Source organism: Populus trichocarpa, chromosome 8 (genome assembly GCF_000002775.5).
Source record: "Populus trichocarpa isolate Nisqually-1 chromosome 8, P.trichocarpa_v4.1, whole genome shotgun sequence".
In the NCBI taxonomy this organism is placed as follows: Eukaryota; Viridiplantae; Streptophyta; class Magnoliopsida; order Malpighiales; family Salicaceae; genus Populus; species Populus trichocarpa.
Window position 1 is genome coordinate 1,623,000 of NC_037292.2, and position 14,004 is coordinate 1,637,003.

At 34.9% G+C, this 14,004-nt stretch overlaps 1 protein-coding gene across 3 annotated transcripts; it reads right to left on the bottom strand.

The window, feature by feature from the left end:
• Positions 1-114: 114 nt before the first annotated feature.
• LOC18101342 (uncharacterized) lies at positions 115-6,060 on the bottom strand. 3 transcript variants are annotated; one of them, XM_052455559.1, is made up of 8 exons: positions 5,770-6,057; positions 4,313-5,559; positions 3,758-3,876; positions 1,800-2,426; positions 1,396-1,708; positions 830-995; positions 637-739; positions 115-495 (listed from the first exon to the last, which is right to left on the bottom strand). In XM_052455559.1, the coding sequence occupies exons 2-8, from the start codon at positions 5,450-5,452 to the stop codon at positions 378-380; spliced, it is 2,586 nt and encodes an 861-aa protein (XP_052311519.1). In that variant the 5' UTR covers positions 5,453-5,559; positions 5,770-6,057; the 3' UTR covers positions 115-377. The 3 variants fall into 3 exon arrangements, with proteins under 3 accessions (XP_052311519.1, XP_006379510.1, XP_024461893.1); XM_006379448.3 differs by having other exon boundaries at positions 4,313-5,569; XM_024606125.2 differs by lacking the exons at positions 115-495; positions 637-739 and having other exon boundaries at positions 972-1,099; positions 4,313-6,060.
• Between the last annotated feature and the right edge of the window lie 7,944 nt (positions 6,061-14,004).

Genomic DNA, 14,004 nt, shown 5'->3' on the forward strand with positions numbered 1-14,004 from the left:
TTTTTCCTTTTAATTTAGAATTTCCTCGTTGAGAGAATAAAGCAAAGAAACTCTTCAAGACTTCAGCCTCAACTATCCAATCCTAAGAGATGTGCTTGTCATGAACAAAGGGTCTAAGAAAGGAAAGAATTTTTTTAGCCGAACAATTTATTTACGGATGAAAGAATGGAGGTGCCATTTGTTATTCCAATTATACATTTTTCAAAACATTCCCACATATAATCAGAGAAACAGAGGCAATGACTGGACACTCTACAGGCACGAGAGACTGATAAGCAGCAGCTTCTAATTCACTTAGAAGGAACTACCATTGGTTCCCTCCAGCCTTACCACTCAATTCAATTCATTTTTTTTTATTACTTTTCCTATCCACATCTTTACAGTATCGAGTATGCTCGGATCACTTCGACAATTGGTGCTCTGCACAATGGGCACTTTCCTCCGCCACGGACCAACTCATTTGCACATTTTGAACAAGTGCACATGTGCCCGCATCTGCACCCAATTTGAACTGATATGTTAATAAAAGAAAAGCAGCAGCAAAATAAAATCAGCAAATCCCGAAAGGGGAAGACTCATTCCAAAGCTCTCTTGAGTTGACCACGAAAAACCTCAGAAGAAAAAAGGCAATGATACCTGTACAATAGAGAATCAATATGGCTGTCACAGCAAACACAACATGTCCCTTTCCTTACATGACCCCATTTAGACCCATCCTCAGATGTCTCTGCACCCAACCCTGCAACATGAGACATCTTTCAAGTCAACAATCAAAGATAGGGTAATTGATCAACAACCTTGCAACGAAAATGTTGAAAGCCAACAAAACCTTTTTCACCAGCTGATCTATTCAGAGCAGCAGAGACTTCCTGTCTGACCGAGCGTTGCAACTCAAGCTGCATGTCCATGCAGGCTTCCAACATCCTCTGCATGTGGCTCATTCCTTGCTGAAGTCTTCCCATGTCTGCTCTTAAATCATTAATTGTCTCCCACTCCTGCTCATCAGTATCAGCATCCACGTTCAGATAAAACTTGCACTAGAAGAAATAGCACAAAGTACTGAAAGCAAGCATGTGTAAAAACTGGCAGATTTATAGTACTACAGACACCGGAAACAGAAGTTACAACAAAGAAATACATTCTACTGAATCTTAATGCATCTCAGCTGAAAATATATGGCAATGATTTTGTACCCCAAACTCTTTAATCATAAAAAATGAACCAATCTTGGTTTTCAGAACAAGCCAGAGAGCAGATTTTTGTATGCCCTTTATTATAGAGAATTAGACAAAATGCCCAACATAATCAATTGACAGAAGAAGAAAAATGAACACTATCAATCTGGTAATAATATACACATTGTTTCAATATCTGCAGAGGATAAAGATGACTCACTAGTTCTGATCGATGCATGCTATGACGAGACCAGCTAGTGTGATGCAAATCCTGGTGCCACAGTGGCTGAGGTGGAGGCACAGGTGGAGATGGCAAGACGAGTGAAGGTCTGTTTACAGCATCGCGTTGACCCTCATTTTGTTCATCTCTTTGCTGCTCCTCATCCCGTTCTGGTGATGTGGGAGTTGGTGTTGGCAAGTTTCTGTGCAAATCCCAGTCAATGGGAGAGCGACCTTGCCTCTCCACGTATGACTGTATTAATTGGTCGAGGCTTTCACGGAAACCGCTACGAAGAAGATTAGAAACACTTCTCCTAAAACACAAAAGGTAAATTCCATTGAATGATCAAAGTGAATTCTTATGACTTTCAACACATAAAAGGCATTCGACAACAGATCAATTACCTGCTCAATAGTTCCCTAAGCTCCATACTATACACATTCTCATCATCAGGAGGGTGAAATCTATTGAATCTTCTCATTGGAACAGCACGGCGAGTTCTTGGAGGATCAGAAGACCCCACTGTCCAATTTTCAACAGTTTCACTAGAGCCATCCTCACGCCAAAGTTCCTGGGCTCCTTGTGGTCGACCTTGTTCACCAGGCACATTTCCAGGTGTTTCCCGTGACCATTCATTCACTGAGTTCTCTTGCCAATTTCCATCCATAGGTTCCGCATTACTACCTCTCCATTCATCCAACTGACTGTAGCCAGACTGTTGCCAGTTTCCTCTCTCGTCATTGGTTACTTGCTCCTGCCAACCTTCTCCTTGATTAGCAGTTTCTTGCCGGTTCATGTTATCAGTAGCATTGTTGCCCCCCGAGCTGTTTGTTTGATCAGGCAAACGACGCACGTCACTTTCTTGACTCCTAGGCTGTGGTTGATCATTCTCCTCATGTTGGATGTCCTGATGAGTGTTTGTTTGAGTCCGATCATTTCCAGAATCATTGATGTTAGTATTAGGTGTGGTATCAGAATGGCTGCTTACTTGACCACGAACAATATTTTCCAACCTGGACCTAAACCCTTCCCTGAAAGAGAGAAGATGAATGCCATTAGGACAGTCAACTGAAACCATTTCTTTTTTCATTGTTCAGTAACTGCAATAGCAGCAACACATTAATCAAGTGCAAACAAGCCAAAAGGCAACAACTCAATTTTTAAGAGGATGTAACATTGCTCCACAAGAAGAAGGCCAAGTCAGAAGGTGGATGCATAAAGAAGGAAGAAAATGCCAGGGTCTTGTTTGCAGGCAAGATATGGTTTGCTTTCATTATTGCAGATTTCTCCATGGCAAGTTCCATCTATTTGTAGGAAACAGGGAAGAAAGGTGGTGTCCAGTATTCTTTCTTCCAATGATATGAAATTGGGATTCAAAACTCTGCATCAGTTACTAAAGGATGTAACATATTCTTGAAACTGTTAATTTTGTTAAAGTGGTTTTGGAATTGATAAATAACTGATATCTGCATCTGAAGCAGCTTATAATAAAATATTGGCACCCATGTGTACAAATAGATTATATTTCAAACATTGGAGCTTCAGCATCTACCCTTCACACACAGTATTTGTCTCAGTTAGGTTAACAATACAAATCAGAAACTTAAGATCTTTTCACACCCAATAGTCCATCACTTGCTGTCTAGAGGCCGACTGCCTTCCAATGCATGGTTCCTGATTTAATTTTGTTTTCTACAATTCCTGATTTAATCTTTTTAACCCACTACCCCAAACACACATAAACACAAAACTTAATTGTGCATTTATGTATATAAATCCACTCTTATCTTACCATTGATATCACCAATATAAAAGTCAAAATGCGCCATCCAATGCCCCAAGCAAAACTACCATAATGATGTATGGACAATATCATCTTTTCCAACTATAACATGCACAGAAAGACAATGAATTTGCCAAACCACCAAGTGCACACACCATCCCCATCCTCTCATCTATGACTGGAAAGCCTGGAAAACTTATTTTTTTAATAAATTGAATTTGGCAGCATTAAAATTCCCATTTTCACCCATGAATTTCCTTATCTTATCAGCAATCAACAGCCGAATAATCACTGGATTACATACAAACACCTCAGAGGAACGGGGAACATCTCCATAACAAATTTGTCTGAATCGCTCTGAGAAGTGAAAGTTGTGTTCCATATGTTTCCTTGATAGGATGATCCTAATACATCTATAACAAAATATGTATCCTAATACATCTAAACAATGTGCAGCTTAGAAGGAAGATAAAGAAAACAGTATCCTCGAGAGCACCACTGTTGAAGTTTTTGAACAATCAGATGAACATTCTCAATAGTCTTCTACGGATTGGAGCAGGAATAGAGGAAAACACATACCTTAAGCCAGAAACAGTGTGCCGCTGCCTTAATTGGACTAGTTCACTAGCAGCCATAGAAGGCGGTCTCTCCTCCTCAACCGGTCTTTCATTTCGCAAGAATCTACCTCTTAGTAATGACTGGAAAAGATTTAAGAGTGAGCAATCAAGGAATCGCAACAAGGGACTAGAAGAGAGAATTTCCAATCATCATATATAAGTAGATTGTCAGAGTGTTGTTATGATTAGCTAATAGAGTTTCCACTAGAAACATTATGTCTTAACTAAATTTAACTCAATCAAACATGGCAGATATTAGCCTTGAGGATGGGTATATATGATATAGAAATCCCAGTATGTTTAAATTAATCATAAATTTATATAACCTTGCTTTCTAATGTCTTTGCATATACCATTGGAATAAATTAAACCAATGAAATTGTAAACGATTAAATTATTTTAAGACAAGCTTCCCAAACTTATAGTGATTGTATCTTTAAACCTACACTGAACAACAAGTTAGGTTAAATTACTAAGAAATGATACCAACAAAATCCAATTACGACAAAGAACTGACCTGAATGCGATTGCGGTGAGCGAAATCCGAGACAGCCCGATGCTCCAATAGTCCCTCAAGTTCTCTCTGTCTTTCTCTCTCAATCCTGACAAGCAAGTCAAGAATCGCTTGTCTTCCACGCAACCTCAGCATGTCCCTATGAATATGTTCCGGTTGCCCTTCATCATGGTCAGCAACTGACCCATCACGAGCTTGGTCAACTTGTGCATTGTGTCCAGCAGCTTGATCTTCCCTCCGGCTAGCACGAGCTCCTCGCTGCTGACTTGCCATCTGCACCCACTCCCTGACAATTCTAACTCTTTCCCTCTCTGTTTCACCAAGCCATTCTGCTCTGGGACTACCATTCCTTTGGGATACATTAGAAGCACGGTCACTAATGCCACTCTCCATCCATCCCCGAGCAATCTGCCTCACGCTCCTCTCAACTTCTCCAATATCCGGAGATTGCTCCCTGCTAGACTCATTATCCCCACGCTCATTCTGTGACACCATATGGTCATGTGACCAAGGTCCAAAGTCATTTTCACTCTCACTTGCATCCTCCAAACTTCCCTGATTCTCACTCCCCCGACTCTCTGATGCATTTGAAACCGACATGTTTGTATTAGACTCGGCATTCCTTCGCTGCCTCAATCTCTCCCTTCTATTCAACAAATGCTCATCCTCCAACTCCCGCCACATTTGCAAAATTGCAGACGCCTGAGTACTCGGCCTTTCCACTGCCCCCTGCCTTCTTGCAGTAGGCGACTGTGACTCCCTCAAAAATGAGGAATCAAGCATGGAAACCGTGTGCAAACCTGCAAGTGCCATCAACTCTGACTCACGACTCCTCCTCTCCATAGGCGTCATCATCTCCTGCGCCTGGCGAGCAGCCCACCTACTCAAAATACGAGAGTGGCGCCGCCTCACAGCTGATGACTCAGCCAAATCATCACCCTCAAGTTCAGACCTACGTCTCCTTCGCACAAGCTGATCCCCTTCATCATCCTCCTCATCCACGTTCCTATTAGAACTACACGAAGCAAATGGCATACAATCATCCAAATGCCCACGCATCAATTCCTCCAACCCCCTCTCAAATTCCATCCGGGCATCATCCGTTGATTCAGGCTTTTGTTGCAATGGTTGAAAATCCGTCATCCTCACACAACCCCTCCTACCCCCTGCACCTCACAACCTCCACTATCAAAATTCACACCCCCCCTTCACAACAACAACCCTTCTCTAAATCCACCAATCACGCATAACTACACAATCCTAAAACATTAACAAAAAATAACCAAACCCCAAAAATACAAATACAAACCCTAAATTCACTCAGAAATTCATACCAAGAATAAAAATATATGCCCTAAAACTGGATTTCGATCGATAGAGTCATCAAATCTTTTTAAAAAAGGCACGAAAATTAATCAGATTGAGAAAAGCAAGGATTAATATTGTTGACGGAAACGTACCTGAGAAGCTAAATGTATAGTGTTTTTTTTTATTATTGTCTTACGTTTGGGTTCTGTTTTGTGAAAGTGAGAGAGAAACCAAACCAAAAAAATCCTATTCCTTTTTAAGGAATGGAAAATGTGAGGTGCAAAGAGAGATTTGTTGAAGAAGAGAAGATTGGGGGAGTGGGGAGAGATCAAAGAAGAGAATGATATCAGAATTTATAATTAGTGTCCATGGAAATTTTTTAGAGAGAGAAAAAAATGAAACTATGAGTGTATTAGAGAGATAAAGCGTGGTACATGACTAGAGAGAGAGATTTTATTTTATTTTGGTTTTTGGTTTTTGGTTTTTATTTTTTGGTTTGTGAATGGACCGCGGATCTAAAGGGAGCGACGGATGAATGACACGTAGGAGATTTTGGCTTTTGATTTTTAACAATTTTATTATTATTGGTCAATTACCTAATGCCACGTCATAAGATTAGCAAAAGATCTACGCGAGCAACATCTGGATTTTCTTTCCTTATCTGAACAGTGAAACCTTGGAAGTTCCAAAAAGAAAAGGGAACTTCCAATTATTTAAGCTTCATCTATGGTCAAATTAAATTAATAATAATAATAATTAACTTGCTTTTCAAGTTTTTAAATATATATTAATGCGTGTCTTATTCGGGATATTAGCTTTCAAAATATTAATTATCAATACATTTCTTTGTGCTATTATTTCTATAAATAGAAATTCATTGGAAATCAAGAAAAGTAATGATATCATAGCCGCACTGTATGACCCAAGATATAAATTAATTGGATGAAAAAAACTCAAGAATTTACTTTCTGTTTTCTGTTAAAAAAAGTATTCAAAATAGAGAGACGAGGATGTACGGAAAGGGAATATTTTATGGTATTCAAATGTAAAACTAATATATACATGGAATCGAGTTTGATCGGATTTTACATTATTTATATTATATTTATAACTTATTAAATATATCTCACTCATTGAAATATATTTGGATCGGTACTTGCGAGTTAAATCACAGAGTGTCAATGTTTTTCCTGTTTGTTTTTGTGTTTTAAAAAAATTTAATTTAATTTTTATTTTTTTCTCTAATTCAAATTAATATTTTTTAGTTTTTTTAGATCATTTTGATGCGCTGATATCAAATATAATTTTTAAAAAATTAAAAAATATATTATTTTAATATATTTATGAATGAAAAGTATTTTGAAAAACAATAATAACTACACTTTCAAACAGATTAAGATAAAATAAAGTTTACTTGAGAGAGTCTCGAGGAAGAAATCTGGCTAGCATATTGGTAAAGTTCTTAGTTTAAAAGGAATGTTTCTTTTAGGTTTAGATTTGAATTTTATTGGCTATATTTTCTTGAGATCATGTTTTTTAATGTAAAAAACTAGTGATTTGCCTTGTTTTTTGTGTGGGAAATCTCTGCAGGCACTGGCGCGAGAGTATGAGGATTTAGTTAGGGTATCCACAAGCTGGTCTAGATATTCCAGTTATATAAAAAAAAAAAAGTCTTGAGGATCGAATAACAGAGAGCAGGAGCTTAGAGATATTTTTCCTTCGTAGGCGAGGAAGGGAGGGAGGACCGTTTGGTGGTCTTGAAATGCCACGAGGGAAATGAGGCCCTTGTCTTACTCTTTTCGATCGAAAACAGGGTGTGGATGTTGGGTGAGCATCATTCCTGTACGCCTTGCTGCCTTTTTCAATGATAGCTCTGTTGCAGATTCACGCATATGTTTTGAAGATCTTAAAGAGAGATGGGTCAGTGTTCTTGATCGAGTGCGCGCCAGACAAACAGTTCCTGGGAATATGACCATTTCTTTCCTGCCTATAGGTTGACCTCTGAGGACCACCCTGCTGAATATCACTGTTTCATCTACTGTTAGTAAAATTAAGAGCTTAATTAGTATTAAGACGACAAGATATAATGTATTATGATAATTAATTGACTGGTATAATTACAGTATGTGTCGAGTAATGAGTGGAGTGAGTGGACTATTTTATAATAAGAAAGATTGGGGATTCAAGAAAACAAAATATTTTTCTTCTCATGTATTGTTATTATGAGAGGCGGTCCCATAATATTTTATATAATAATATTTTTATTATATTCGGGTAGTCTAATTAGTTATTTTTTAGTTTATTTTAAAAAAACAAATATAAAATGATGATAGTATAAAATCTACGATCCTTCAAAAATAATTAAAATATCTCCATTTATTTTTATTTTCTCCTAGTTATATATTTATATTTTAAAAAAAATGAACTGATGTAAATAATTGCTACAGTACACTAATTAATAAGAACTGCGGCCACTCAGTATGATTTTGGATTAATTATTAATATCCTGTTTACTTTTTTTTGTTTTAAAAATATTTTAAAAAGAATAATTATTTTTATTATTTTTTTATATTTTTATTTTATTTTGATGTGCTGAGGTGAAAAGTAATTTTTTAAAAATAAAAAAATTATTTTAATATATTTCTAAAATAAATACTTTAAAAGAAATATTATCACATTCACAAACAACATCTAAATCAAAATCAAAATCAAAGTGACAAGCTAGCTATCAAAATCGTTTCAAGTAATCTGTTTACACATGTTTGTCTTTGGATATTAATTGAAAAACAGGTTTGATCCGGAGATTATATATTTCTGGTAACTTTTATAAATGAAGTGAGGTTAAATCGAGTCTTAAAAATTATAATTGTTTTATTTTAATATAATGGAGGGCTAGATCTTGATTGATTATATAGTTTAAATCTAATTAGATTTCACAATCAATAAAATTAATGCTATCGTCAACAAGATCGAGATTGATATGAGCCCTTTTTCTTTCAAAATGAAGAACATCAAGAAGAAAAGCTCTTTAATTAAGCAAGGACCAGGAAATCTAAGCCGGGGAGTTTTAATACTGGTGCAGGTATTTATTTTGTTATTTTAATTTACCCCACTTGTAATTTTTATTTCGGTTAAAATCAAATATCGAACTATATTTATTAATTATTTACTTACTAATAAGATATATACTCCTTCAAGAGTTTTAAATTAATAATCTTAGTCCTGAGATAATAAGACAGTACTGGTGATATAAATTAAGCTAGAAAGAATACCCTTTAACAAGCAGCCTAACTATTTCTTTTCCATGTTATTTACCGAGTTAAAATTATTCATCCATGTGATCGAACTTATTTTCCATGATAATTCATGCTTTGAAATAGAAACCATTAATTTGCTTATAGAAATGATTCGATCCACTTTTCTTCCTTTTGTTCATGTCAGTGACTCGGAAATATCCACCTTTCTTCCTTCTGTTCATGCCAGTGACTCGGAAACCAGTCAAGACTTCTCTGGTGATTGGAGAACAAGATTCTCCGACCTTGCTTTCTCGCAAAGTGAAGAAAGTTTAAGCCAAGAAAAAATGTCACGCTTGATTGCAATTTAAAGTTGAAGTAATTAAATACTACTCATTAATCATCTTTTAGCCATAGAATATTATACAGCAAAATTGCTTGTTCCAGATGAGGGGTTCTTCTTTCATTAGCATGCCCGAAAGATTTGATGATACGGCATTAATTACTCTTGTTAATGCATGGACCCATTGATTAAAGAGTTTAAGCTTGTCTAGTGACTTCTTTGCAAGAATCGATGGCTATCTTAGCCACCTACTCACTTTTAATCATTTCTACTTATTTTGGGTCACTTTTCTATCTGACCTTGACAAACACTGGGCAAGTTGGACAATTCTTTTTTTTTTTTTAACAAAAGTAACCCCCATTTTCCCAATAATCTTTCCCGAGCATTTTTATTGAATTTATTTTCGTGTTTGAAATTGTATTTAGATGTATTTTAAAAAAATATTTATTTAAAAAAATATTTATTTAAAAAAATATTTTTTAAATATTTTATAATGATTTTGATATACTAAAAATATATATTCCTTAATTAATAATACATCCAAATGAAAATAAATATTAAGATTAGAGAGAATAAATATGTTATATAAAAATAACATGCAACTGTTAAATGCTAATTCAATTGTATTTAAGCAGGTATAACAATACATATAATTAGCTAATGTCCTGTTGTTTCCTATTTTTATTTTTTCAATATTGTATTATAAAATCATAATTTCTTAAAATATAACAAAATAATCCTTTCTGAAACAGCATAATACTTGTCCAAAAAAAAAATATAATGATGTTTGCTAAGAAATTGGTAGTGTTTAATTATATTAAACATATAACATACAATCATTTGGTAATTAATATGTTTATTTTATCTGGATTTCTTGTGTTTTTTGTAAGATTTTATTATGATGATCGTATACATTGTATCTTTACTCATTAAGTATAGTCCATATGCATTCTAAACAAAATATATTTTTTAGCAATTAATATATTTCTTTTTTTTCTTTTGGGTTTGTTGATTTTAAATTTATTGTTTTGTTTTTTTCCCTCCCACTTAATGATATTTTCATTTATTTAACAAGTAGTTTTTTAACAATAATCCACATATATATCACTCCACTAACACTCCAATTAAATATTTAATTATTTTTAATCAAAATTGTTTCTACTTTACTATTATATATAATATTGATATATAATTTTACGGAATAATCTCTCATATTTTATATAAATGATTCGTATTGTATAAATTATTTTTATATATGATCTCTCCGATCTAAATTCAAAATCCAGATAATAACATAAAAGAAAACCGATAAACCGGAGCCAAGGAGGAAGAGTAGTTCCAAACTACATGTTTTTTGATGACGAGGGCCGGGAAAAACAAAAACAAGAGAAAAACATGATGGCCGTTTATTTTGAGCATAGAAATGAAAATTTTATCAAAAGGCAATAATGAAAGGGATATTTTCTATCCTGCAGGCCAATCAATACGATCATGGAGCTATTGTCTCTTCCAAGAAGGCATCATAAATATACAATGTCAAGCTTTGGATCCATGACCATGTCGACCAAGGACGAGTGTTCCTCGTGGAACCCATGTGCCACCACTGCACTTCCATGGTGATATCCTGCGCTGCTTCTTCCTCTTCATTCTTTTTTTTACTTGGCTTTATGTGTGGCATCCTATATATATATATATTATAAAAAATAAATTATTCATGCTGAAATTGACACAAATAATCTTCCTGAAATATTAGACACAAAATTGAAGTACCCAAATAATAGGCTTTTCTTCATCAAAAATATTCTAACACCCAGCAAAATTGTGGTCGGGTTTTGAATAAATCGGTTGATAAAATTAATTTATAATTGATTATATTTACAAATTAATCAATTACTAGTAGCTAGATGCTAAAATTTTGTTCCAACATCATGTTTTGGTACGTAATAATTATAAATCAATTGAAAGTGAAATTAAAAAGAAAAACATAAAATCAAGTCAGAATTTTATAATTTTTACAAGATGAGAGGAACTAATTTGAGAATTTAAATCTTTGATTAATAATATATCTCTTGACTTATATATATATATATGGGAAAAAAAGATCGAGAAGATGAATAATATGAACTACCGGAGCATATATGCATGGGCCGTGATAGTCGGGATTATTTATATGTGTCCATTGGCATGCAGACAAGAGCATTGGGATAGACAAGAGCTGTATACTTATGTTAGGTTATCCATCACTCAATTTTCCATCTCCATGCAAGTTGTCTCCTCCACTTCTCTCAAATCATTCTCTAGGGTTTGAGCAAAACTCCATCTCCAAGAAGCCAAAAAACTATATATCACCGGTCCATCACATTTTGCACCCTTTGGAGCTACATGGGCATGGACAATATACGAGACTTAGTCAGATAAATGGTGGAATTTTTATCATTGGGAATCAAATCATGTTACAGTTTCAGTGTCATTGCTGGATTTCTAGGGCTTTCAAATTAAGGCTGTAGTTGTATTAGATTAGAATCCTATGTTGTTGAAGATGAAATTAAGAAAATGCTGCATGGTTGGGTCCATGTAACATTTATCGCTTAGGCGTTGCTGCTGTCTAGTTCTGTTCGAAGGAATATGCCACTACTCTTTTACCTATAAAGCTTATACTTTGGACATTATGTTCTTGCTTGTTCTTTTTGGTTTTCCTTCGAAGTGAGGGGACATGGCGGTGTCAAGTGTCATGATATATTTAGCATGGGCTTGTCAAGTTGCAATTTTATCAATTTATTGGAGCTGTTACGAATTACGATCGATGCTTGCATCTATATCGATGTTTATTTAAACCATTGAACTTGAATGTAATAATAAATAATTTTTTCATACATTTAACTGTATTTTTTTTCACACCTTCTCCTTTAATTATATTTAACTGCGATTGGGTTTCAATCATACAATTTGTTAATATATATATATATATATTGTATAAATGTCAAGTATAATTTCATAATTCAATCAATTAATTAAGAAATATCTGTAACGAGTGAGATCATGATACTCATGAAGTTCAAGGGATGGAAGACCCGTCTGAAAAACATATGATAGTGATCTCCTGTCCCCTTCTTTCTATGTTCTCCAATTTAAAAGTCATTTTCAAATCTCCTCAGGGTTTTTTTTTTCCATGATTCCATCTTTAATTCTTCTGTTTATCCTCTAATTCTTCTGTATATCCTCTCTTGAATAAGAACAACAGCAACAATAATAATAAATATAAGTTTTTTTTGGCCCAAAGGGTCAAATCTCCTAAACGAGGCACTAAAAGATGGCTACCTCTGTTTCAACGTTTAATGGAATGCCCACTACTTTATCCAAGTTTTATCCTGATTTTGAGAGGTTCACGAACTCAGATGAAGGGTATTTATTATACATTCCTTTTCACCGACAATTCTCAGAGTGACCAAAACATCCTCGGCAGTGCAAAGTTGAATGCCTGATTTTGACAGACTTATCCTTCACACCCAAATTCTGAAGATTATCTCACCTCATTAGCGAAGAGCAACACAGATAGACTTCACCCAAACTGTGTTCAATTCTTATTTCAACACTCATGGGCCACTCCGAACTGACTGGTCTACAAGTGACCATGTCATTTTCTTGGTGGCTTCTTGTCAACTCGGGTTGTTCTGATATTTTTCAGAGATTGCAGATCGCATGATCAGGGGGCAACAAAGTGGCCATAAACAAGTGTTTAATTTGCACCACCAACAATACACGACACGTTAATTTTGAAAAGGGGAAATATGGGGAGGCAACGATCCTGATCTTACATGTTCTCTTTTTGGGCCATTTGGGGGGCTCTGTTTGTCTTGCTCTATATGGTATTGGCTTTTTCTCATGAAATTGGAAACATTAATAGATTTTATCCAGATATCCATGGCCTACATCATGGAGCAACTTCACTAGCTCTATCATTCTTTTGGAAATTTACGACCTTATAGCTGTTCTCCCCCGCTTTTTCGTAGCATTAGATTGCCTCTTTCCGTCTACTTTAGGTTTTCCTTCTCCTTCCCTGTAGCAGGGAAGGTCCCTGGCCCTCTTACAAACTATGGGCTTCTCTCGAAAAATATTTCTAAATATAAGCCTGCCTCTTGGGCCTTGACCATGAGATAAATGGGCAGAGGTAAGACGTGAGTTGTGGGCATGGGTAAGCCATGTAAACTCAGTTCATCACGATAGACTTCTTTCCTTCATAGTAGCTATATTATCGTAAGATTTTGTTTAATTTTTTTAAGCTATTGAATTGGAATGATTATTTAATATAATATTAAAATTTTATTGGCTAAATAGTTATGAGTTCAAATCTCACCAACTTTATTTTATTTAATAAAAATTAAGCACAATACAATATTTATTTGGATTAGATTTTAATAGTAAATTCCCAAGTTAAACTACCAAAACAATTTGTTTTGTCAGGCCAAAAACCTTTTTTTTAATAATATTAATTAAAGAGTATTGTTGTAACAGTTCTCATAAAACAATATCTTTCTAGACTTATCACTTATCAAAGACAAACCTTTTGAGCGGGTTTAAAAAATATTAGAAGAATTTTACTACTTGCTACCTTAATTTTGCGTTCTAGTTATGAAGAAAATCCTTGTTAACCATCATAGCAATATAATATCATACTGCAAAAGGTAAAACTGATAAATAGAGAAAACATCCAAGGCAAAAAAGGACATGCAGATTTCTGAAAGGCCTTCGGTTTATACTCTGTTATTCTTCAGCAAGACAAAACTGAGTGGTGATCATCGGTGAGTACACAT